The sequence below is a fragment of the Bufo gargarizans genome, chromosome 1, assembly GCF_014858855.1.
Source record: "Bufo gargarizans isolate SCDJY-AF-19 chromosome 1, ASM1485885v1, whole genome shotgun sequence".
Taxonomy (NCBI): Eukaryota; Metazoa; Chordata; class Amphibia; order Anura; family Bufonidae; genus Bufo; species Bufo gargarizans.
The window spans coordinates 552,284,493-552,309,920 of NC_058080.1; the positions used below are offsets into that span (position 1 = coordinate 552,284,493).

Here is a 25,428-nt window from a genome sequence, read left to right on the forward strand (position 1 = left end):
CTGTAGTAATCATATGTAACCTGTAGGCATGGGAGCTTTGTCAAACTATAGAAATCCTCTGAAGCAGTATCGCAATCCAATTTGTACTCACTTTTAACTCCAGTACATGAATACTACAGTGAGCGGGGCCTGGTATTATAGAATACAGTGACTGCACCGGGCTCCGCTGCCATTCCAATATCAGTAGCTGGCCCCCAGCCGATCCTCCCTCCACGCTGATACATCTCCTGCTGGCAATGTATCAGTATTAAATGGCAGCATTCGCCCCATAAGATGCACTGGGAAAAAGGGTAGGGGGAGTGCGTCTTATAGGGCGAAATCGTCGCACTGTTCCATGCCGTTACCAAAATTTTGGCTCTATACACCACCACAATGGATTTGAAATGAAACAAACAAGATGTGCTTTAACTGCAGACTGTCAGCTTTATTTGAGGGTATTTACATCCAAATCAGGTGAACAGTGTAGGAATTACAACAGTTTGCATATGTGCCTCCCACTTGTTAAGGGACCAAAAGTAATGGAACAATAAATCAAACTTTCACTTTTTAATACTTGATTGCAAATCCTTTGCAGTCAAATACAGCCTAAAGTCTAAAACGCAGAGACATCACCAGACGCTGGGTTTCCTCCCTGGTGATGCTCTGCCAGGACTCTAACTGTCTTCAGTTTTCCTGCTTGTTCTTGGTTGCATTTCCCCTTCAGTGTTGTCTTCAGCAAGTGAAATGCATGCTCAATCGGATTCAGGTCAGGTGAATGACTTGGCCATTGCATAACATTCCACTTATTTCCCTTAAAAAACCCTTTGGTTGCTTTTGCAGTATGCTTTGGGTCATTGTCCATCTGCATTGTGAAGCTCCGTCCAATGAGTTCTGAGGCATTTGGTTGATTATGAGCAGATAATATTGCCCGAAACACTACAGAATTTATCCTGTTGCTTTTGTCAGCAGTCACATCATCAATAAATACAAGAGAACCAGTTCCATTGGCAGCCATACATGCCCAACCCCAGGACACTACCACCACCATGCTTCACTGATGAGGTGGTATGCTTAGGATCATGAGCAGTTCCTTTCCTTCTCCATACTCTTCTCTTCCCATCACTCTGGTAAAAGTTGATCTTGGTCTCATCTGTCCATAGGATGTTGTTTCAGAACTGTGAAGGCTCACCAATGGTTTACATGTTGTGGTGAACCCTCTGTATTCACTCTGGTGAAGTCTTCTCTTGATTGTTGACTTTGACACACATACACCTACCTCCTGGAGAGTGTTTTTGATCTGGCCAACTGTTGTGAAGGGTGTGTTCTTCACAGGGAAAGAATTCTTCGGTCATCCACCACAGTTGTTTTCCGTGGTCTTCTGGGTCTTTTGGTGTTGCTGAGCTCACCGGTGCATTCCTTCTTTTTAAGAATGTTCCAAACAGTTGTTTTGGCCACGCCAATTTTTTTTTGCTATTTCTCTGATGGGTTTGTTTCTTTTTTTTCAGCCTAATGATGGCTTGCTTCACTGATAGTGACAGCTCTTTGGATCTCATCTTGAGAGTTGACAGCAACAGATTCCATATGCAAATAGCACACTTGAAATTAACTCTGGACCTTTTATCTGCTCATTGTAATTAGGATAATGAGGGAATAACACACACCTGGACATGGAACAGCTGAGAAGCCAATTGTCCCATTACTTTTGGTCCCTTAACAAGTGGGAGACACATATGCAAACTGTTGTAATTCATACACCGTTCACCTGATTTGGATGTAAATACCCTCAAATTAAAGCTGACAGTCTGCACATCTTGTTTGTTTCATTTCAAAACCATTGTGGTGGTGTATAGAGCCCAAATTTTTAGAACTGTGTCGATGTCCCAATATTTATGGACCTGACTGTATGCTTTGAGTCCTTGTCATGCTGAAAGATGAAGTTCCTCTTCATGTTCACATACACCTAAGTAGGTCTATCAGTATTGGGAGGAATCCAGATGGAAAAAATTACAAATATTCTAAAAATGAATATATAGCACTATATTCTCTAGTGCCATATATTTGTTTTTGACCCACGCTTGTATTGAGCGTGCAATATTTTCATATTATGTGATCATTACCTTGCCGATTTTCATGTAAAAAATAGTAGAATATAACGAATATACGAATTTGCAAATATATGACCAATATTCTACAAACAATTTGCAAAATATCACACAAAGTGGTGGATCCACTGGAGTTATGAAGAAGCGCAGGCCTCTATATAACTTTGGCTCATCCAGCGCCAGTTCTAAATGTAAGACCGCTTCTCAAGTATTGCACCGCCATCTGCGCCTTAATAAATTAAGCACATCTTATACCAGTGCACAGACATCAAGACGGTGGATGGGAATGCAGTCTTGATAAATGTCGCTCACTGAGTGCGAGAAAAAATCAACAAAAGTGGGTCATCATTGGTTGACTATGGTCCATCTCAATATCATATAAATATCATGGCATTGCCTTTCATCTTGAAATATACCTTAATTCCAAGCTATTTAGATATCCCATGAAAAGTATGTTACCATTCAAGTATCGGTGCAAGGTTATTAATATAATACCTGTTACAGTAAGGATTCTACAGTGTAATATAATGTTGGTTTGTCGCTCTCTTCAATGTTGAAGGGGTTGTTAAATAGAAACTTAAAGGCTATGTATACCTTCATGGGCATTTTTTTATGAAATAAATTGCCCCCAAAGGTATACATAGCCTTTAAGTAAAAAATCAGGCAGCAGCCATAAATATAATAAAATACTAAAAGAAGTGATACCTGTTCAAGTCATGTGTCTGGTTACCTGGCTGCAGCAGCAACTTTTCAGACATACCATATCACCCCGGTAGCCAATCACTGGGTTGAGAAGTCATGTCTTATATACTGCTGAGGTCAATAACTGGCTCATGGTGACATGTGTGCGATGAACATCATCTCTGTGCCCAGGAAGAGGACATCGGCGCTGCGGGATTCTGAAAATAACAGAGGAGAAAAATTTTAAGTATCACATCTTTTATCATTTTATCACTTGAACAACTGCTGCCTTAGTTTTTATTAAACTATTAAAACCCCTTATTGCAAAAGTATACAACCTTTTGGGACCTAAATTGACATTTCTCTAATTTCCAATAAAGTATTTTTGGGCAGCAGGGCTGCCATCAGAAATTTTGTGGCCCCTTACACAGCCCCTCTGTGGCCTGCTCCTACTCTGCCCCTTTAGAATCCGTCCTGACTCCGCCTTCCAGCCCCCTCCATCCCCAAGGACCCACCCAAGTCTGCGCTCCAGTCTTTGGACTCTGGTCTTTGGTCTGGTTCCTCCTAGTCCTGGCTAAGGCTTCCACTTCCCGCATGCAAACCAGAATTGACTGGCAGGCGGCGGCGCGCGAACAGAACTGATGCAAGGATTTTTGCCACCCTAGGTGAAAGCTAATTTTGCCGCCCCCCTTGACTCATCCCATTGACCACGCCCCTTTTTTGTTGGTCACCTATTTAATGATTGTGCATGCAACATTTTATCTGAGCAGCTAATTTGAGATATTCTAGATATTCTTGGTGGTCATCTGTGCATTTTGGTCTCAAAACATTACATGACCCCCTACACTACATTACATTATTGACAACTGTAAGTTTTTGCCTTGACTGGTGGTGGCCTAGGTGTATTTATCAGTAGGTCTGCTCCAGTCACTGTTATGGGGGATCTGTGGATGACACTGTTATGGGGGATCTGTGGATGACACTGTTATGGATGGGAGTCTTTGGATGACACACTGTTATGGGCATCTGTGGATGACACTGTTATGGGGGATCTGTGGATGGCACTGTTATGGGGGATCTGTTTATGGCACTGTTATGGGGGATCTGTGGATGGCACTGTTATGGCGGATCTGTGGATGACACTATTATGGGGGATCTGTGGATGACACTGTTATGGGGTATCTGTGGATGACACTATTATGGGGATCTGTGGATGACACACTGTTATGGGGGATCTGTGGATGACACTATTATGGTGGATCTGTGGATGACGCACTGTTATTGGGGGATCTGTGGATTATGCACTGTTATGGGAGATCTGTGGATGACGCACTGTTATGGGGATCTGTGGATGACGCACTGTTATGGGGATCTGTGGATGGCGCTGTTATGAGGGATCTGTGGATGGCGCTGTTATGGGGGATCTGTGAATGACACTGTTATAGGAAATCTGTGGATGGCACTGCTATGGGGCATCTGTGGATGACACTGTTATGGAGGGGGATCTGTGAATGACACTTATGGGGGGGTCTGTGGATGACACTGTTATGGAGTGGGATCTGTGGATGACACTGTTATGGAGGGGGATCTGTAGATGACACTGTTATGGAGGGGGATCTGTGGATGACACTGTTATAGAGGGGGATCTGTGGATGACACATACCGTATATAGCATCTTGTGCTATATGTGTCATCCACAGATCCACCCGATGACAGTGTCATCCACAGATCCCCCTCCCTATAACAATGCCGTCATCCACAGATCCCCCTCCTCGCTGCTCACAGGAGTATACATTTATAAACTGTAATCCGTATCCTGCAGTAACTTTAACTTTAAATCAGCACTCATCTCTTTACTACCTTACAGTCAGCTCCTGTAATAGGCAGTGCGGGCAGCAGCGCTCACTCACTGACGTCACACGCCTGCGCCGCCTAGTGGGAGGAGCAGGCGCGTGATGTCAGTGAGAGAGTGCCGCCCGCACTGCCTGTCACCGGAGCTCAGAGATGAGAGCTGATTTAAAGTTAAAGTTACTGCAGGATACAGATTACCTGTAGCGACACGGCCTATCTCTCACTGACTGACTCACCAAAAAAATAAAAAAATACTTGGGACCGGCCGGGCCCCTTACTGGGGTATCGGCTGTACCCCCCGGATGGCGGCCCTGTTGGGCAGTATAACAACATAAAGCCCCATTTACACGACTGCATTTTTTGCAGATCGGATAGGGACCCATTCATTTCAATGGAGTCACAAAAAATGTGGACAGCACACCATGTACTGTCCACTTCTGTATGTCCGTTCTGCAGCCCTACAAAAAAAGAAACACATAACATGTCCTATTTTTGTCCATCTTGCAGACAAGATTAGGCATTGTTACAATGGGTCTGCAGAAAAATGACCCATATTTTTGGCAGATCCGCAAAATACATATGGTTGTGTGAATGCAACCTGACTGTACATTGTGAGCAGTAAAGTTTGATTTGATAAATTAATAAACATTTACATGTGGGCTTGAATATAAAACAAAGGTGCTACCGGTTTGTTCATGTAACAGAAGGTATCCTTTGAGGAGTCTTCTACATTTAGCAAACTGCTGTTCTCAACTATTAAAAAATGCCTTCTGTAGCCATCCTCAATGTCAGAGATTCCCAGCTTCCTCCATAAGCACTTGCCCTGCATGTTCTTTATTTTAGATGACCTGGGCAGATATTCCTAGACTAGTTACAAAGAGCCAAGTGCTGATGTGGGCTTAAAAGAAATCCCTGCAGTTTTCATACCCTGCTCTTGAATTATGAGTGACAATTCTATACCCATTATCACTGCTGATACTGAATTTGTTTTTAGTAAGGGTTGGTGGGAGTTAACCTGTGTCTCCCCTATGGTACACAAGCCGTATTGAATATGGTCAAAACTATTTCCACTATGAAAACACAAGTGATCGCTGGCCTCTTTCCCCTCCATTGGATTTGTTATTGATTTTGTTCTTTGTTTGGCACCAGATAGTTTTTCTAATTAAACAGTGGCCTTAATTAGTGCACAAAGTACGGAGCATGGATCTTGATTATTAAATCTGGCCTGTGGGAGAATGAGCTGGGGATTGGCAAGTCCAAATTAAACAGAATCATAAAACTAAATGACCTTACCCCAAGTCCCTCTTGTTACACATAGTCAATATATCCTGCTTTATTAATTGCTACAAAGATAGAGCTAAGCAAGATTAGCCATAGAAAATATTTCTCCTCAGCTGTGTCATGCCGACAGTAATATGAAGACTATGAATATAAAGAACAAAAGAGTTTTTAATACAGTCTTATCATATTACACACCATTACTATTAGACAACATTCTGAAAAAGTGTATCACTTAAAGAAACTGCAAGTATGAGAGCAGGTCTGCTCTACTAGTAGTCCAAGAAAAATCAAATGGGGACATTTACTGAACTAAATGTGCCGAATTTTTCTCAACCACTAAATTTATTTTGCGTTTTAGACCTTTTGTTTTTTAGTTTCACTAGATAGTTTTGAAGTGTCTAGAAAGGGTGCACGGCTTAGAAAAAAAATATGTGCTTGCCTTAAAATGCAGCAAACTGTCCCAAAATTGTGGTGTAAAATATTGGGATAAAGTAAGTCAACCAAAAGCTGATGAAATAAAAGTGTCTAATATTTCTAGAAAGATACACCAAATGTATCACACAGATTGAATACTTTTTGGCATATAATCTGCCCCCTGTTGTGCTTTTTTGCTAACAGTGTCCAACATATAATACAGAGGACTCATAGAATGTGACATAGCATACTAGAGAAATCTACCAGTTTGCTTGTGTTTTTGAGAAATTTGGAATTGTAGGTTGAATAAAAAATAAATAAATCATAGACAGTTTGGTAAGGTTAAAGGGGTTGTCTCTCTTCAGAAAATAGCATTTATTATGTAGAGTAACTTAATTCAAGCCACTTACTAATGTATTGTTATTATCCATATTACATCCTTTGCTGGCTTGATTCATTTTTCCATCACATTATACACTGCTCATTTCCGTGGTTATGACCACCCTGCAGTCAATCAGCAGTGGTCGTGCTTGCACGCTATAGGAAAAAGCTCCAGCCTCTCTGGTGGCCGGGACCATAGCAGTGCACATAGGCTAGTACTTTTTCATATATTGTGCAAGCACGGCCCCTGCTAATTGATTTCAGGGTGATTGTAACTAGGGAGGAGCTCCGTACAGTATTAGAATGTATTGGCTCCAATGAGCTGAAGATATTTCTTTGCAAAGTCTCGCGAGACTTCGCACAATAACTTCATAAATTAATTTGTACTGTAAAAAAACATTTCCCGAACTCGGGTTCGGTTCCAAGGTGCTACTCGGGTTCAGTTCCAAGGTACCAAGGAACCGAATCCGAGTTCAGGATTTTTTTTTTTACAGTACAAATTAATTTATGAAGTTATTGCACGAAGTCTTATTGGCTAATCGGAGCCAATACATTCTAATACTGTACGGAGCTCCTGCTCTGTACAGTATTAGAACAAAGTTTTATTCGATTCGCTCATCCCTAATCGTAACCATAGAAATGGGAAGTGTATAATGTGATGGAAAAATTAATCCAGCTAGGAAAGGAGGCTATATGGATAATCACAATATATTAATAAGTACCTTGTATTAACTTCCTCTACAGGATAAATGCTATTTGCTGAAGTGAGACAACCCCTTTAAGTTTTGGGGTTCTTCAAAGTGAATATGCCCAAACAAGTATGTAGCTGTTCAAGACTTGATAATGCTGTCATACTACTGTCATACGAATCATAGAGTTAATGCTAGACAAATGTATTATTCTAGTGAATGGAAAATTGCCAAAATTGATGCCCGTACACCAAAAAAAATGTGTCAGTGTTCCAAAAAAAACGGACTAGTCTGTTTACAACACTTATAAGCTGGTGTAGTTTTACTCCAAAAATGCACCAAAACTGTGGCATTTTTAGCACACGGAACCTCATTAAGGCAACGCCCCTTTTGTGGTGAACCCACTGTCCCTTTACAAAATAGCCACGCCCCCTTGTCAGACGATGTCTAAAAAGTGTAGAAAAGTATGTAAAATGGTTAGTATATGTGATAAAAAATATACGGATGCAGATTGTGGGCTGAATCCTCGGAACACAGCTTTATAACACCCCTGTGATCTGCACACTCCCCCTTCCCTTTGATTTACAGGGCTAGACATCAGCATGCTGAAGGCAGAGCTGGGTCCTAGCATTTGTATATCATACTTTATATACTCCACTGGTGGTCTAAGGATTCGTCCTTGCCCAATGGTGCTCTAACTTGCTTATTATTATATGAATAAAAATGCATTTACTTTATCTCTGTGGCTGTTTAACATACAGACAAATGAAAGGTGTCATTATCATTATAGCATTGATCATGCTGAAAGACATTATAACATAGTTTATAAGGCTGAAAAAAGACATCTATCCATCCAGTTTGGCCTGTTATCCTGCAAGATGATCCAGAGGAAGGCAAAAAAAACGTTAGAAGCTAGTTTTCCCCACTTTAGGGGGAAAAAATCCTTTCCGACTCCAATCAGGCAATCAGAATAACTCCCTAGATCAACGACCCCTCTCTAGTAGCTATAGCCTGTAATATTATTACGCTCCAGAAATACATCCCGGCCGCTCTTGAATTCCTTTATTGTACTCACCATCACCACCCCCTCAGGCAGAGAGTTCCACAGTCTCACTGCTCTTACCGTAAAGAATCCTCTTCTATGTTTGTGTACAAACCTTCTTTCCTCCAGACGCAGAGGATGTCCCCTCGTCACAGTCACAGTCCTGAGGATAAATAGATGATGAGAGAAATCTCTGTACTGCCCCCTGATATATTTATGCATCGTAGTGTTGGGTGAGCATGCTCGGCCGAAAACTAATTTGGCTCGAGCATCGCAATGCTCAGCACATCACTGTGTTCGTCCAAATACCGTGTGTGCTCGAGCGCAATGCTCGAGTTTTCTCCCCGCACGTTTTTTGCCTGCTACGCAGCCAATAAACATGCAGGTAAGTTCTGCCATTCACTGTAATGCCGTAGCCAAGAACCTTGTCTCGGCAACCTACATGCTGCTGAGACTATTGCCTCCCGTATTTTAACTATCCCACCCAGCTGAGATATCTGAGTGGGATATATACCTCTTCCCGCACTGTCCACCTTAACACACTTATCACAACTGTTACAGTTATTTTTGGTAAAAGCATATAGAGGCATCACTCTTCACTCTTCCTAGTCAAAACATTTAGGGTCTAGTGTTGAGCAAGCATGCTCGGCCGAATACCAGTTATTGCTGGTAAGTACTGCCCTCACTGTAATGCCAGTAGCTATGTTGACTGCTGTCATTACAGTGATTGGCTGGCCGGAAAGCGTCATCTGGTGCTATATAGCACCCGATAGACACGTGTTCGACCCAGTATTAGGGCTCGTTCACACGACTGTATGAAGCCCGTGCCCGTATTGACCATTCCGCATCATGGATGCGGACGCATTCATTTCAATGGGTCTGAAAATCCAGAGATGCGGAGCGGTGCGGAACGGAACCACGTAACGGAACACTACGGAGTGCTTTTTGAGGTTCTGTTCCGTGCTTCGCACCGCAAAAACATAGAGCTTGCTCTATCTTTTTGTGGAACGGAGGGATCGCGGACCCATTCAAGTGAATTCAAATCACAATACTGCCTCCTCTTCCCCTGTGTTATGTGGTGGCCAATCTTCTGTCCAAGACGCAGGCCTTGACATCTCCATCCATGCACCTGGACATTCGCAAGCACCATTGGCTAGCACATCCACTTCTGTGTCTCAGCGCAGCATACATATGTCTATACCCCATGCCTTTGAAAGAAAACGCAAATTCCTAAAAACCCACCCACAGGCCATAGCACTAAATGCGCACCTTTCCAAATTGCTGGCCCTGGAAATGCTGCCATTTAGGCTTATGGACACTGAGGCTTTCTGCAACCTGATGGCGGTGGCTGTCCCGCATTACTCTGTCCCCAACAGTAAATATTTTTCACAGTGCGAAGTCCCAACCTTACACCAGCATGTGTTCCGTAACATCACCTGTGCCCTGACCAACACAGTTATTGGAAAGGTCCACTTAACGACTGACACATGGACAAGTGCTTTTGGCCAGGGACGCTACATTTCCCTGGCGGCACACTGGTTGAACGTTGTGGAGGCTGGGAGCGAGTCGTACACTGGGATGGCACAGGTGATACCGACGCCAAGGATTGCAGGCCCTACTTCCATCATGGTTTCTGCCGCCACCTACGTTAGTGGCTGCAACCCCCCCTTCTCCTCCTCCACTTCCTCCTCCATTTTCACCTCTGAATTATCATCTTGTAGCACCAGTCAGCCATCAGTCAGTAGCTGGAAGCAATTAGAATATATAGGTTACAACATTGCTGTGAAAATTCCCAAACTAAGTGCAAAGCAACCTATAGTAACCCCTCAAAAAATGCCAACTCACTAGAAACAGGCAAACCTACAGTGAAACAAAAGAGGCCTTAAACAGCAGTATACCTATAAATAAAAATACATTTAGGTGATGGGTGAGCACATATAGAAAGAGCCTGCAAATGTCTATATGATAACCAATTATAAAGTGCCAAGCGCAGCAAGTATACAACCTACAAACGCAGGAATCAGTCAAAGACTTATAATAACGCCCACATCCAACAAAGTGTATTCACGTAGTACAAGTCAAGCTTACCCATAATGTTGCTGTCACCACAAGTGTGGTCCTCCTTGTGGTGACAGTAACATTATGGGTAAGCTTGACTTGTACTACGTGAATACACTTTGTTTGATCTGGGCATTATTATAAGTCTTTGACTGATTCCTGCTTTTGTAGGTTGTATACTTTCTGCACTTGGCACTTTATAATTGTTCATCATATAGACATTTGCAGGCTCTTTCTATATGTGCTCACCCCTCACCCATTTTCTTATGTACACCCTATCTGCTAGGAGGCACCACACATTTTGTGTGTGTTTTGTTATCTCTATGGTTTTATATTTATGCATTAAATAAATAAAAAAATAAAAAATATGTGGAAGGCTGAACAGTCAGCCTGAATTTGTGGGAGGGGCATCTTACCTTCTTAAGCTCCTCAGGGCGCTTCTGTTCATACCTGGATAGGGAGTCGCTTGCTCTGGTACTGCATCCGTGCACGTCGTGAGTTGCTTTCATCTGCTTTGTTTTCGTTTCATACACTGCCGCTCACGTCTTCAGGAGAGGTAAATTCTGTGCCATACTTTCGGCTCCCTGAATCGGCGTGCGTTCCAGCGTGGAACGCATGCCTATACACCTTCCTGCCCCAGGTTTTTTTTTTTTGTTGTTTGTTTGCTTTTGTTTGTCTCCTTTTCCCCATCCAACTCCCCCCCGAGGCAGCAGGGGGGGCAGGGTCCGGCCCGCGGGCCCCCCCCTCCACACGGCCTCCCCCGTCCCCTCCTTATTTAGGGCTCCGCTGCAGCCCGGCGTGCGTCCCAGCGTGGAGCGCACACCGGAAATCTGCCACCAGGCATGAGCTCCGGGTCGCGTGCTCGGCGTGTGTTCCAGGGTGGAACGCACGCCGGAATCTTCATTCAGGTCCGGCGGAGTCATGCGACGTGGCGGCTCCAGTGCGGTGACTCCAGCTGGGTTAATCCTGTCCCCACTGGGTCCCTCCCCCTCTCGAAACCCACACCTCGATTCTGGCTCCACAACCAGGTCTCCCGCCCTACGTACTACTTAGGACGGGTGGTCCCTGTCCCCCAGTCTGCTGGTCCGCATGGTCACCCCCCCTGCACATTTTTTCCCAGGCAAGCCTGGCACCCCCCGTCAAAACAGGCCATACATAGTAGGGGTATCTAGCCCCTGGGCAACAACGGCCATGTCCACAAACAGCAGCAAAAAATAAATAAAAAATCCCTCAGTAGGGCCAAAAGAAATATAAAAAAAAAAAAAAAAAAAAAAAAAAATCCCTCAGTAGGGCCTAACCACAAGCCATCTCATACGCACTCCCGCCGTGCCACGCAGCGCTTAGCAGGAGGAAGACAGGGTCATCCACGTTTCCTCACTTAGGGAGGGGCCCCGGGGTCCCTGCTGGGCTGAAAGGGCGCTAGTTCCAGTACGATGGTCAAAGAAACTGGGGGTCTCACTACGAGTGGGCCAGGTCATCATCACACGCCATACTCATTCAGCGGTCACAATGCTCACTACAGTCATCCAGTCCATGGTGGCGACAGTGCCATGTGTTATCTGTATGTACTTTCACGTTATATGCTGTTTCCTCTACTGGTTCGCCAGGCTCATACCTACCTCTGCCTCCTGGATCGCCCAGGCACGCACCTACCTCTGTCTCCTGGTTCGTCCAGGCTCATACCTACCTCTGCCTCCTGGATCGCCCAGGCACGCACCTATCTCTGTCTCCTGGTTCGCCAGGCTCATACCTACTTCTGCCTCCTGGATCGCCCAGGCACGCACCTATGTCTGTCTCCTGGTTCGCCAGGCTCATACCTACCTCTGCCTCCTGGATCGCCCAGGCACGCAACTACCTCTGTCTCCTGGTTCGCCCAGGCTCATACCTACCTCAGTCTCCTGGCCCGCCCAGGCTCACACCTACCTCTGTCTCCTGGCTTGCCCAGGCTCACACCTACCTTTGTCTCCTGTTTCGCCCAGGCTCATACCTACCTCTGCCTCCTGGATCGCCCAGGCACGCAACTACCTCTGTCTCCTGGTTTGCCCAGGCTCACACCTACCTGTCTCCTGGTTCACCCAGGCCTGTCATCCTCCCCAGTTATGTTCTCTTTCCCTTCCAAACTTTATGGATTTGTCCTCTCAGGAACGTGTTCTGACCGTTCACTTGTACGACATTTGGACCAAGGTCAGGTAACCCAAGACATCAGTACAGTAGCCTCTAATTCCAGGTACGTTACTCAGACCGACATAAGCCTTCTCGCAGTCGTACTACGTTCCGGTCACATATAGTTATTGCATATTTTTCCAGGAACAGTCTGGTTATGTATTCCCCTGAATCGCTCAGGCGTCTGTATTTTCCCTGGTCTCTCAGTGGGTAGGTAGTGGCCAGGTCCACCCAGGTTCAGGGTAATGCCCGACGCACCCAGGGTCCGTCATCTTCACGAAAGGTGTAGGTGAGCGCCTGATTCGCTCAGGATTCCATGTTGCCTGAACCACTCAGGATTCAATGTATTTGCCTGAATCGCTCAGGTTCCATGCGTCTGCCTGGAACGCTCAGGGGTTTCTCAGCAGGGTCAGTCTGGTTCCTGGTTACCCGTTTCGTGTCCTGCATGTCCGGATTTCTGTTTCCCGCAGGTCTTGTTGCATGCAGCGCGACTTCGGGCCCTGATTCTGGCAGTTCAGGGTCATCCAGCAGTTGGCCATGACGCCCAGGCTGCAACCTAGTTCTCCTTCGCTTCATTCCAGTGCCACCAGATCGCACCTCTCTCCGGGTCTCGTACCAACGCAAGTTTATTTCAGGTAAGCAGGGCCTCAGGCCACCGGAATTTCGATCCATCCTCAATTGTGTCGCAGGGCGTCTCCGTGTCCGGTCATTCCACGGTGCCAGGTTTCAGGTAAGGTCCAGCCGGGTGGCGGCTTTACGCACCTCCGCAGCTCAGAGCCATCCTTCATTCATCACGAGCCTCCATTCCTAGGTCTTCAGTATTGCCGGAGAGTTGGTAGCGCTGTCCATGGATTCGGGTAGGTTGCGATCCTTTTTATACCATGGTCATTCCTGTTTCCTTTCCGCTATCGCCCGGTCACTCGGCCACCGCTTAAAAAAATAAATAAAAAAAGGGAAATATATATATATTTTTGGGGGGGTTTTCCGGAGGGGGGGGGGGGTTTCTGACGCACCCCAGGTCTCATTTCCCTGAATCGTTCGGGTTTTATGTATTCCCCTGAATCGCTCAGGTTTCATGTATTTACCTGAATCACCCAGGTTTTATGTATTTACCCGCGTCACTCAGGTTTTACGTATTTTCCCTGAATCGCTCAGGTTTGTATTTTCCTGTCTCTTTCAGGTTGACGGTATTTCCCGGTTGTATGTATTAATATTACAGGCTATAGCTACTAGAGAGAGATCGTTGATCCAGGGAGTTATTCTGATTGCCTGTTTGGAGTCGGGAAGGAATTTTTATTCCCCTAAAGTGAGGAAAATTGGCTTCTACCTCACAGGGTTTTTTTGCCTTCCTCTGGATCAACTTGCAGGATGACAGGCCGAACTGGATGGACAAATGTCTTTTTTAGGCCTTATGTACTATGTATTTTCCTTATTCACTCAGGTCACGTATTTCCCTGAAATCGCTCAGGTCTTATTTCCCACAGGTTGTTTGCATTTGCCTGAATCGGTCAGGATCCAATATATTTGCCTGAAACGCTCAGAGGTTTTCCCATACCATCAGGAAACTACCAAGCCGGCGTCAAGGTTTCCAAAGTTTTTCAAGGTCCCACCCGCAGGTGGCTTGAACGATGTCTCCTACACCCTGGCGTTCATAGCCCACTGTCACCGCAAATCTCAGGCTGTCATTTAACACCATCGGGCTGTACCTAGCAGGGATACAGCACTGCACCATGCTTCATAATCCAAATGGAGGTTCCATTTCTTCAGTGCAGGCAGTCAAGGCAGCCCTTAGGGGGATCCAGAGGTGCGGGGATGCCCCTATCGCCCGTAGAAAGCCTGTCTCCGGCGAGATGTTTGGGAGACTGTCGTCCGCACTGGATAGACATCCTTTTGGGCACTCTCCTAGTTTAATTATTAAGGCAGCCATGTATCTCGGGTTTTACGGGTTCCTCAGGCCAGGTGAGTTTACCAGCACCTCCCCCAAACGTCAGGGGTTGCAGGTGCGGCAGTTGTCCTGGGCCCATGACCATTTTGTCCTCTGGCTCCCTTTCACGAAGGCCAATCAGCATGGGCCTCCCTCGGAGGTCAGGTTTTAAACCTCAAACGATTGGTGGCCGGTCATGGTCCTCCGTCAATTGTTAGCCCTGTTGCAAGATGCCCCCCTAGATGGCCCGCTGCTTCCTTGGCGTGGGGGGCCCCTGACGTCAATTCAGTTCAGGTCCTGCCTCAGGTCTCGGCCATAACCCACTGGCCATCACAGGACACTCGCTCCGAATCGGCGCCGTGTCCTCAACATTTAAAAAACGGGGTCCCGGCGCACGTAATCAAATGCATGGGTCGTTGGCGCTCTTCCTGCTTCACAAGATACATCCCGAACCCGAATGTAGAGATTTCTCAGGTGTTTTGTAGTCTTGCTCTCTGAGTGGAATTAAAAGCTTTTGGTCACTACTCTGCTCTCCTCGTCTATCTTTGCCCACTACTAGGCTTACCCTCGCTCCTGGCTTCCGGCACAACACAGCCAGCTAGGTCAGGGGAAGCGCTTCCCCCCTCATCACAGTTAAGCCTCTCCCATAAGTGGAAGGCTGAAAAGTCAGCCTGAATTTGTGGGAGGGGCATCTTACCTTCTTAAGCTCCAGCCCCCAGCTCCTCAGGGCGCTTCTGTTCATACCCACCCATCCCCCCTGTTGTCAAACACTCCCCTTAGGGTACGCCCACTACTAGGCTTACCCTCGCTCCTGGCTTCCGGCACAACACAGCCAGCTAGGTCAGGGGAAGCGCTTCCCCCCTCATCACAGTTAAGCCTCTCCCATAAATATATATATATATATATATATATATATATTTTTATATATACTGCCGTTTAAGGACTCAGTAGCTAGAAGCAGTGTAGCACTGCAGTGGGGCTTAAACTGAAGCCTGCTTAAGTGACAAACAGCACACCGTCGCAGAGCTGTGAAAGGGGATAAGGGACTAGACTGAGCTGTGGCTCTCGCCACTCAACCTACAACCAGGTATGGTTGTGTCTGATAATGGCCGTAACTTGGTGGCGGCTTTAGAGCTCGGCAAACTCACACACATACCACGCCTATCCCACGTGTTCAACATAGTCGTTCAGCGGTTTCTCAAAACCCACCCCAATTTGCCTGAGCTACTGGTGAACGTTCGCTGCGTGTGTCCCCATTTCTGCAACTCATCGACAACTTCCGCCGGTCTGGCAACACTGCAGCAGTGCTTGCAACTGCCAGCTCACCGACTGTTGTGCGACGTGAGCACGCGCTGGAACTCCACGTTCCACATGTTGGCCAGGCTTTTTGAGCAGCAGAGGGCAGTAGTGGAATACCAGCTTTAACATGGTTGTCGCCTTTCCAGTCAGCTTCTGCTCTTCACAAGTGACGAGTGAGGTTTTACGCAACTTTGAGGAATCAACACAGATGGTGAGCAGAGATAATGCTATTATCAGCGTAACCATCCCACTTCTGTGTCTACTCAAATGCTCGCTGCTCATAATTAAGGCGGACTCTTTGCATGTGGAAGAGGTGGAAATGGGGGAAGAAAGTACACAGGGTGATAGCCAGACCACCCTCAGTTCATCTTCTCAGTGCGAATTGGGTGATGATGAGGAGGAGGAGGAGCAGGAAACGGTTGCCTCCGCTACAGAGGGTAGTACTCATGGAAGTTTTATTCCATATGTTCAGCGTGGATGGGTAGAAGCAAAGGAAGAGGATGAGGAGATTAAGAGTCATCCTCCTAATGAGGACAGCAAAGTCTTGTCTGTTGTGATTCTGGCACACATGGCTCACTTTATGTTAAGCTGCATTTCCTGTGACCCTTGCGTTGTACGCAATTTGGCCAACACTTATTACTGTTTGTTCACTCGTCTCGACCCCTGCTACAAAGAGAAATTCTCATCTTTCATTCCTGTGGTGGAGAGGATGAGAAAAATGGTGCAATACCAGAAGGTCCTTGTGGAAAAATTGCTTTAAAAATTTCCAGCTGACAACGCTGGCTGTAGAGTGCGTAGTTCCTTGGCCATCCGAGGAGGAGAGATGGGGAGAACACACAGCAGTTTCAACAGAGGCAGGGCAACACTCTCCAAGGCCTGGGACAGTTTTATGACACCCGCCAGCACCCACAACCTGATGCGCGGCCTAGTGTCACAAGGAGAGAAAATTTTGGGAAGATGGTTAAGGAGTACATAGCAAACCATGTCAGTGTTCTCAGTAATCCCTGTGTGCGTTACAACTATTGGGTGTCCAAGCTAGACACGTGGTACAAACTGGCGCTCTACGCCTTGGAGGTGCTGACCTGCCCCACCGCCAACGTTTTGTCAGAGTGTGTATTTAGTGCTGCTGGGTTCAATCTCCTTTTTCTCGTCCTCCTCCTCCATCATATCAACATGCTTATTAGACTGCCCTCACTCCTATTGTTTTAGAGGGTCAGCTCAGCAGCGGGCCCTCACCCATAATGTTTTAGAAGGTCACCAGCAGGCCCTCACCCATAATGTTTTTGAGGGTCAGCTCAGCAGCAGGCCCTTGCCCACAAAATGTTTTATATGGTCAGCTCGGCAGCAGGCCCTCACCCACAAAATGTTTTAGATGGTCAGCTCAGCAGCAGGCCCTCGCCCACAACATTTTTTAGATAATCAGCTCGGCAGCAGGCATTCGTCCATAAAATTTATTAGATGGTCAGCTCGGCAGCAGGCCCTCGCCCACAATTTTTTTTAGATGGTGAGCTTGCCAGTAGGCCCTCGCCCACAATTTTTTTTAGATGGTCAGCTCAGCAGCAGGAAATGGCCCACAACATTTATTAGATGGTCAGCTTGGCAGCAGGCCCTTGCTCCTAATGTTTTTGAGGGTCACCAGCAGGCCATCAATCTTAATTTTTCAAGGGTATGTATGATGCCCTCCTTTTTTGTGTAATAAAGGGTGTATTGGAGTGCCATTTCCTTGTAATTTTTGGCAGCCCTTTCCCTTAGTGCATAGGCTTTATGAGTGTAGGAGTCCCACGACTTGAACAATTGTACCACAATGTGAATGAGGCCCTCCTTTATGTGATATACGGGTTGTACCACAGTGCCTCTTCCTTGTAATTTTTGGCAGCACTTCACTTTATATACAAGTACATATACAGGAAAGAATGTTTCCTAACAAATTTTCCTCTAAAATCGATTTTATCTTCGGTTTGGTGCATATTATTGTCAGTCTGTAAAAGTGGTGTACTACTCGGACAACATTGTTCCTAGCAGCGACCTGGGAGTCCAAGATGCATCTAGACATCCTCCCCATGCTCTTCCTGAACTATTTTGGTGGCGTTTCCATCAATTTCTGACCTTTTCCTATGAACCAGAAATCCTCCTCTCTTCAGAGCAGGGGGTGCCTGATTTAATGCTTGGGCTTTCCCATTGACTTATCTTGTGTTCGGGTGCTCGGTAGAGCACCCGAGCATCCTGAGGTGTTCTACTCCAGCACCCGAGCACTTTGGTACTCGACCAACACTAATACATAGTTATTAGATCTCCCCTCAGTCGTCTTTTTTATAAAGTGAATAACCCTAATTTTAATAATCTTTCAGGGTAGTGTAGTACACCCATTTCAGCTATTACTTTAGTTGCCCTCCTCTGATTCCTCTCGAGCTCTGCTATGTCTGCCTTGTTCACAGGAGCCCAGAACTGTACAGAGTACTCCATGTGTGGTCTGACTAGTGCATTTTAAAGGGGCAGGACTATGTTCTCATCAGAGGCTCTTTAAATTCTAATATAGCCTTTGTAGTCTATATATACTGTGTTTCATTGTATATATTTTAAGTTATTTAAAAAAATATGTGCCATTAGCTGCAGTTGATGCTTACCAGCTATTTATTTTTGCCAGTGCTTGCTTCTTGGCAGCTTTACTCTTTTAGATAAGAGCTGGTCACTTGAGTTTCAGGTAGTCTAAAACACACCTCCTGCCTCAATTTTGGTAAAGACTGCTGCTCGCTCTCTCCTCTGATTGACTGCTCTCCAGGACATCAGAGCATGGAAAGATGATTTCCATTTTAGTAGAATAAAAATAGCATGAAGGACAGGTTACTAAATCGCCATTGAGAAAAAGAAGATTAGTTAATTGTCACACACAGAAACCAAAGCAAATGAGTGATAAACTGAGAGCAAACATCAAGGCTGTAGAATACCATCTGCAGTTCTTTCTGCTGACAAGTATAACACAAGGCCTACTGTTCTGTATGTGATGTGTGTGGGATTGCTTAAAAATCAGGTGCCTTTAACACAATGGGGGAGATTTATCAAAGCACAAGTTGTGATATCCCCTGCACTACTAGAAGATGCACCTAATTTACGATGAGGCACACACCTCATCATGTATTAGGCATGTCCTCCAGCAGTTCATGTCTCTAAACAGCAACCTATGGCAGCTCAGAGCTGCAGAAGATTTCTGTGTTCATTTTCTATTGAAACTGACGAAAATTACGATAAATTTGTTACTTCCCCACCCTCAATATGCCCCCTTTTAATAAAGTGGTGAGGGTGGCGTAGGGATGCCATTTGAGACAATATTGTCAGGATCAGGGGCATACACAGATCTTTTAGGGCCGCATAGTGAAACTTAGTATAGGCTGCATATTCTCCCCAGTGAGATCTGACAAATTTATATTTTTTTTATATAGTGAAGGATTTTTTTTTAAATAAAAAAATAATGCTCTGTTGTGGAACAGGTGTTTCATAAATATGAATGAAAATTCGAAAAACTAGGTGTGCACACCTCCTTCTGGTTTTGAATATAGGATCAGATATTTATTCATAAAAATGTAAAAAAAACTTTAAAAGCAAAGATGTGTATATACATTCCCAAAATATAAAAATGAAAATAAAACATAAAAAATCATATGCATACATAATTCATTCCCAATTACATGACATGATTGAGTGGATATATGAATGAATGCTGTGACGAACTGCGACCGCCGCGGCCACAATACGTCACGAAACCGTCACAGCGCCCCTAGTGGTCAATCCGCAAACAGGCCTCTCAGCCACTTTCAGCACACCGACAGTCTAACTTGAGTCCGTACAGTCGATAGGCTGAAAGCGCAGGGAGTGGACCGCCGATTGACCGCAAGTAAGCGTGTGACGAACTGCGACCGGAACCACACACCGCGTAGTTAACTGCCACCACCTTGCAATTTATGGGAGCAAGGAACCCACTATCTAGATAACAGAACCGAGTAGCTTTCTCTTCGGAGAGGCTAGGGTAAGTTTTTGCAGTGTTTGAAAACAGGCATATGGCTAGAGAAATGACTTGGAGGTCATTTATTATATATCTATATACAATACAAATTATCACGATGCACAGTAATTATAACACAATAATCAAGGAAAGTATAGTCCAATAAACAAAAGGGAGAAAAGAAAGAAAATACTTAGTTTCCGCAGAAAAGATGTCCGTTGGTGAAATAGTCCGTTGCAGGGATAAAGTCCAAGAAGCCTTTGTCCAGTGTAATATGCCTACAGCCCACGGGTTCTCTGGCTGAGGCCCTCTTCAGGTGTTGTTAAAAGTGGAGAACTCCTTTAGCAGATTCTAGGTCTTTGTTATAAAGGGTCCCAGAATCAAGGCGGGGAATTGAGAGTCCGCCTGCTGGGCAGGCTGTATTCCTGAGGTGAATGTCAGTTCTGAAATATGGCATGTGCCATATCGCGGGATGTCTCCGCTGTACACAAGTAACAAGCACATATTCACATTCCCCACAAAATATGGAGTTCAGGGATACCAAATCTGACTATTATAACTGGTTCTCTGATGGGGTAACACCATAACTTTATCTGGGCATCTCCTAGAGTTATATTTGTCATATGTACATGTCCAGTGAATTCTGAGTGACACGATGATGTAATTTTTACGTCCGTAAGATGCATGGTCTCTCTTAAAAAGGTAAAAATCATATCTCAGATTCATGTTGCAATCTGGGAAACCTTGGTGCCGGCCTGTCTGCAGCAAGCTAGCTTACAGACCCTTATGGCAGCGACACCAAATGGCTCCCCCCAGGTGTAGTCTTCACACCTAGCTGTGATATCTCTGCAGAAAGGGAAGCTCTTTTGTCAACCTGAGGAAGCCAGCTGTAATTGCGTTATCTGCTGGGCATCTATTGACTGACTTGAACAAAAGGACTATGTTGTTTTCTGAGTACACAGAAGGAGACGCTCTGAGTAATCAAATTGTAGGTTCTGGGGCCTAGGGAAATAATTACTGTTTAATAGACCTACTGATCAATAAGGCAGAGTAATATTGATAATATTGGGAGGACAGTTCAATATTCTCGCGGATCATCCGTGACAAATGCGTGTAAATTTTAGTACATGATTGTAAGATAAACTGATTATAAAAATAGATGATTGTATAAATAAATGGGTGCTCTTATTGATATAACAAGCACTCAGTTCATACAAAAATGTAGATCATCACATACATACATAATTCATTTCCAATTGCAATTCATGATCAAGTAAGCAAACAAATAAATAAATGATTGTATAGATGAATTGATTGCAAAAAGGATGTTGATATAAAAAGCTGAGTGCCTATATTATTATCAGTGTTCAATTCACACAAAGGATGTAAAACATTGGCGTGTAATTTTCTTAATAATTCACAGAATCATGTATTCACGACAATGATTGCATATCATATAAGTAACCAGTATGATTGTGATGAACCTTTATATTATAAATACATTTTAAAAAAACAGTCCATGATCCCAATAGTGTTTGATAACACCTAATTCATTCTAAGAGTTCTAGTATTCGGGGGAAAAAGGAAGGGGTCACTCCACACTTATTCAACAAAAGCGCTGGCCAGTTGAAGCCCTTGATCAGTTAATGTGAACGGGCCAAGCACTCGTGTCTTGCCTGGTCTTGAGTACTCTGCAGTACTCCATAGGAAGCAGAAGGTAAGTTTGTTGATTTCAGCACACTAGGTGTTAATGTCCTGCTTCAGTCAGTTAACATTATTGATTCATATCACCAGCACTATGCGCAGCGTCATTTACTTACTTAGAGCGCGACTCGCTTACCTGGAGCAAACTCGCTGCTGTCGAAGGAGGCAGCGCGCTACAATCTAACACTACTTGGCGACTTGCAACCTACAGAAAACCTCCATAAGGACTAATCAGCACTGATACAAAAGGAGGAGGGGTAAGTGCGCAAACCTCTTATATCCTCAAGATTGACAAGTCGCGCTTCGAGTAAGTAAATTACACTGTGCATAGTGCGACTCGCTTACCTGGAGCAAACTCGCTGCTGTCGAAGGAGGCAGCGCGCTACAATCTAACACTACTTGGCGACTTGCAACCTACAGAAAACCTCCATAAGGACTAATCAGCACTGATACAAAAGGAGGAGGGGTAAGTGCGCAAACCTCTTATATCCTCAAGATTGACAATTCGCGCTTCGAGTAAGTAAATTACACTGTGCATAGTGCGACTCGCTTACCTGGAGCAAACTCGCTGCTGTCGAAGGAGGCAGCGCGCTACAATCTAACACTACTTGGCGACTTGCAACCTACAGAAAACCTCCATAAGGACTAATCAGCACTGATACAAAAGGAGGAGGGGTAAGTGCGCAAACCTCTTATATCTTCAAGATTGACAAGTCGCGCTTCGAGTAAGTAAATTACACTGTGCATAGTGCTGGTGATATGAAAAATAATGTTAACTGACTGAAGCAGGACATTAACACCTAGTGTGCTGAAAGCAACAAACTTACACTTGCTTCCTATTGAGTACTGCGGAGTACTATAGACCAGGCAAGACACGTGTGACTGGCCCGTTCACATTAACTGATCAAGCGTTTCAACTGGCCAGCGCTTTTGTGGAGTGACCCCTTTTTTTGAATACTAGGACTCTTAAAATAAATTAGGTGTTATCAAACACTATTGAGATTATGGACTAAGTTTTTTTTAATTGTATTTATAATATAAAGGTTCATCACAATCATACTGGTTACTTATATGATATGCAATCATTGTCGTGAATGCATGATACTGTGAGTTATTAAGGAAATTACACACCAGTGCTTTACATCCTTTGTGTGAATTGAACGCTGATAATAATTGCTGATAATAATATAGGCACTCAGCCTTTTATACCAACATCCTTTGTGCAATCAATTCATCTATACAATCATGTACTGAAATTGGCATTTATTTATTTGTTTGCTTACTTGATCATGTATTGCAATTGGGAATGAATTATGTATGTATGTGATGATCTACATTTTTGTATGAACTGAGTGCTTGTTATATCAATACAAGCACCCATTTATTTATACAATCATCTTTTTTTATAATCAGTTTATCTTACAATCATGTACTTAAATTGACACGTATTCATTCATGTATCCACTCAATGATGTCATGTAATTGGGAATGAATTATGTATGCATATGATTTTTGAAAAGTTTTATTAAAATTGTTATATTTTGAGGAATGTATATAGACATATTTTCTTTTATTTATTTATTTTTACATTTTTATTAATAAATATTTAATCCTCTATGCAAAACCAGAAAGAGGTGTGCACACCTAGTTTATTCTCATTTTCATTCATCACTTTCTACTGGGATTGGGTGACCCAGTAAGGTGGTGAACCCTCAATATCCATTACGTCCAGGTGAGAGCCACTTTATTTTTACTACTGTTTCATAAATATGGTGCTCATTCTGAACATATTCCTCAATGTATTTAGACTGATAAATATCCCCCATACAGCTCAAGATCCTCTGCTTTATCTTAATATATTACATAACTGGCAGCCACCACTAGAAGGCGGGCTCAGTGCATAGGAATTTATAGTTACCATTGAACTCAAAGGAAGTAATACAATTATGCACTGAGCTCCCCCTAGCAGTTGTGGCAGGAAAATGCATTCATCTACCTCATAGCAGTCTTGTGGTTTGCCTTAACAGTATGTATGCTACTGGCTGGTATACTAACTGGATAAAAGTAATGCTGGCTGAATAAGGCAATAATTGATATACCATACCTAACAAAAAAGTCTTATGACATACTAAACACCTAATTTTGTTTTAAGGTGGAATTTCCCTTGTTACCATTTTCTACAATCCCTTTTAAAGTATTTTCTAGAGGCATATTGTAGATCAGTAATTTAATCTACACTTGTCACAAATAGTAATGTCTATGAGGCCTTTGGGGCGATACAAATCCCATCATGACTTTATACCTAACTGTGACCTTTATTTTGCATCTTAAATACTGATCTTTATAAATATTCAGTTTCAATCTTTAGAGAAGGTAAGACCATACAAGTCACATTTAATGTAATTAGTACTCGCAAGATCCAGTTATTCAGTATTCAGAACTAGACATTTAAAGTCTGTCCTTGGAATTAAATATGTGTAAAGTGAGAATTTCACTGCAACCGTATTCTAATAAATGCAACACAGTTGGATGTTAAATATTTGATATATATATTTAGATTTGCCCAAAATGTAAATCCACAAAAGAATTTCTTTAGCACTGTCTTGATTAATCTTCCTATATCTGTGCTACTGTTGTAAAGAAGTTCTGCAAATTTTATAGATAACATTAGTCTGTCACCTCCTAAACCAGTTCCAAAGTAAGCATAACTCCATGTGGAGTAGAGGCCACAAATCATAACCAGACCTTTCTTATAAAAATCTGTTCCTCTAATCCTGAGAATCCTGCTTCTTCCTAGGTTACACACGTAAGGTCTTCAGTGAACTGTGGCTGAGGCTGCTTTTTTGGGTGAGCCTTGTATCCCCTGTGTCAAAGCTTTCAGCTCTAAAATCTTAGGAACTGTGAATCAAACAAGAGGAAAGGCACTAGTCTACAGTATTGGAGCAGGACTGTTGCACAAAATTGAGCTGGTGCAACGGCCTTATCTGCATAAAAGTGAAACGATATATAAGATCTAGCAGAGTTAATAGTCACGGTGATAACGCAATAGCTAAATGTGATAACCAGTGGCGTGCCAAGAGGGTGGGGGGGTTCGCCCCAGGTGCCCGCTGACAGGGGGAGCCAAAAGCGATTAGCGCTTCCATAAATACAGATGGAAGAGCTCATTGCTAGGACGCCTGGGAGCTGCAGTCCTGTCACTCAGTGACCACTCAGCTCCCCGCCCTTCTTCTCTTGAGCATTATATAGTGCCTTCGGCTCCCTGCTTCACCATTCAGACTGCAGGCACAGATCGCGCTGCTGGCCTGTGTGGGAGGAGCCTGAAGCCTGGGAATCTGCCTCTGCTCCTCCTACACAGTGCTGTAGAACAATCTGTGTCTGCAGGGGAGAGCTGGATCTGAGGATCCAGAACGGGACAAGGCATTATTACTATGAAGGGGCATAGAGGGCATTACTACTATGAAAGGGGTACAATTAGAATTACTACTGTGAATTGGGCATTACTACTATGAAGGGGCACAATGGGCATTACTACTATGAAAGGGGCATAATTGGCATTACTACTGTGAAGTGGGCACAGGTGGCATTACTACAGTAAAGGTGGCACAGAGGGAATTACTACTGTGAAGGGGGCATTGTGGGCATTAATACTGTGAAGGGGCATATCTGTTATTGTGCATAGTGAGGGCATAACTACTCTGAAAAGGTACAGAGAAGGCATAACCCCTGTGAAAGGAGCACAAAGAGAGCATTACTACTGTGAAGTGGGTACAGTGGGCATTACTACTGTAAAGGATGAAAGGTGGGCATTACTTCTATGAAGGGGGCACAATGGGTATTACTACTGTGAAGGGGGCATTGAGGGC

General features: G+C 44.2%; 1 protein-coding gene across 1 annotated transcript in view; it reads left to right on the plus strand.

Annotated features, from left to right (window-relative positions):
• Positions 1-25,428, plus strand: part of GALNT9 (polypeptide N-acetylgalactosaminyltransferase 9) — a 589,226-nt gene that overhangs the window by 128,906 nt on the left and 434,892 nt on the right. The window contains exon 3 of the mRNA XM_044281849.1: positions 23,934-23,938. Within this exon, the coding sequence (XP_044137784.1) occupies positions 23,934-23,938 (5 nt within the window). The remainder of the gene's footprint in view (positions 1-23,933; positions 23,939-25,428) is intronic.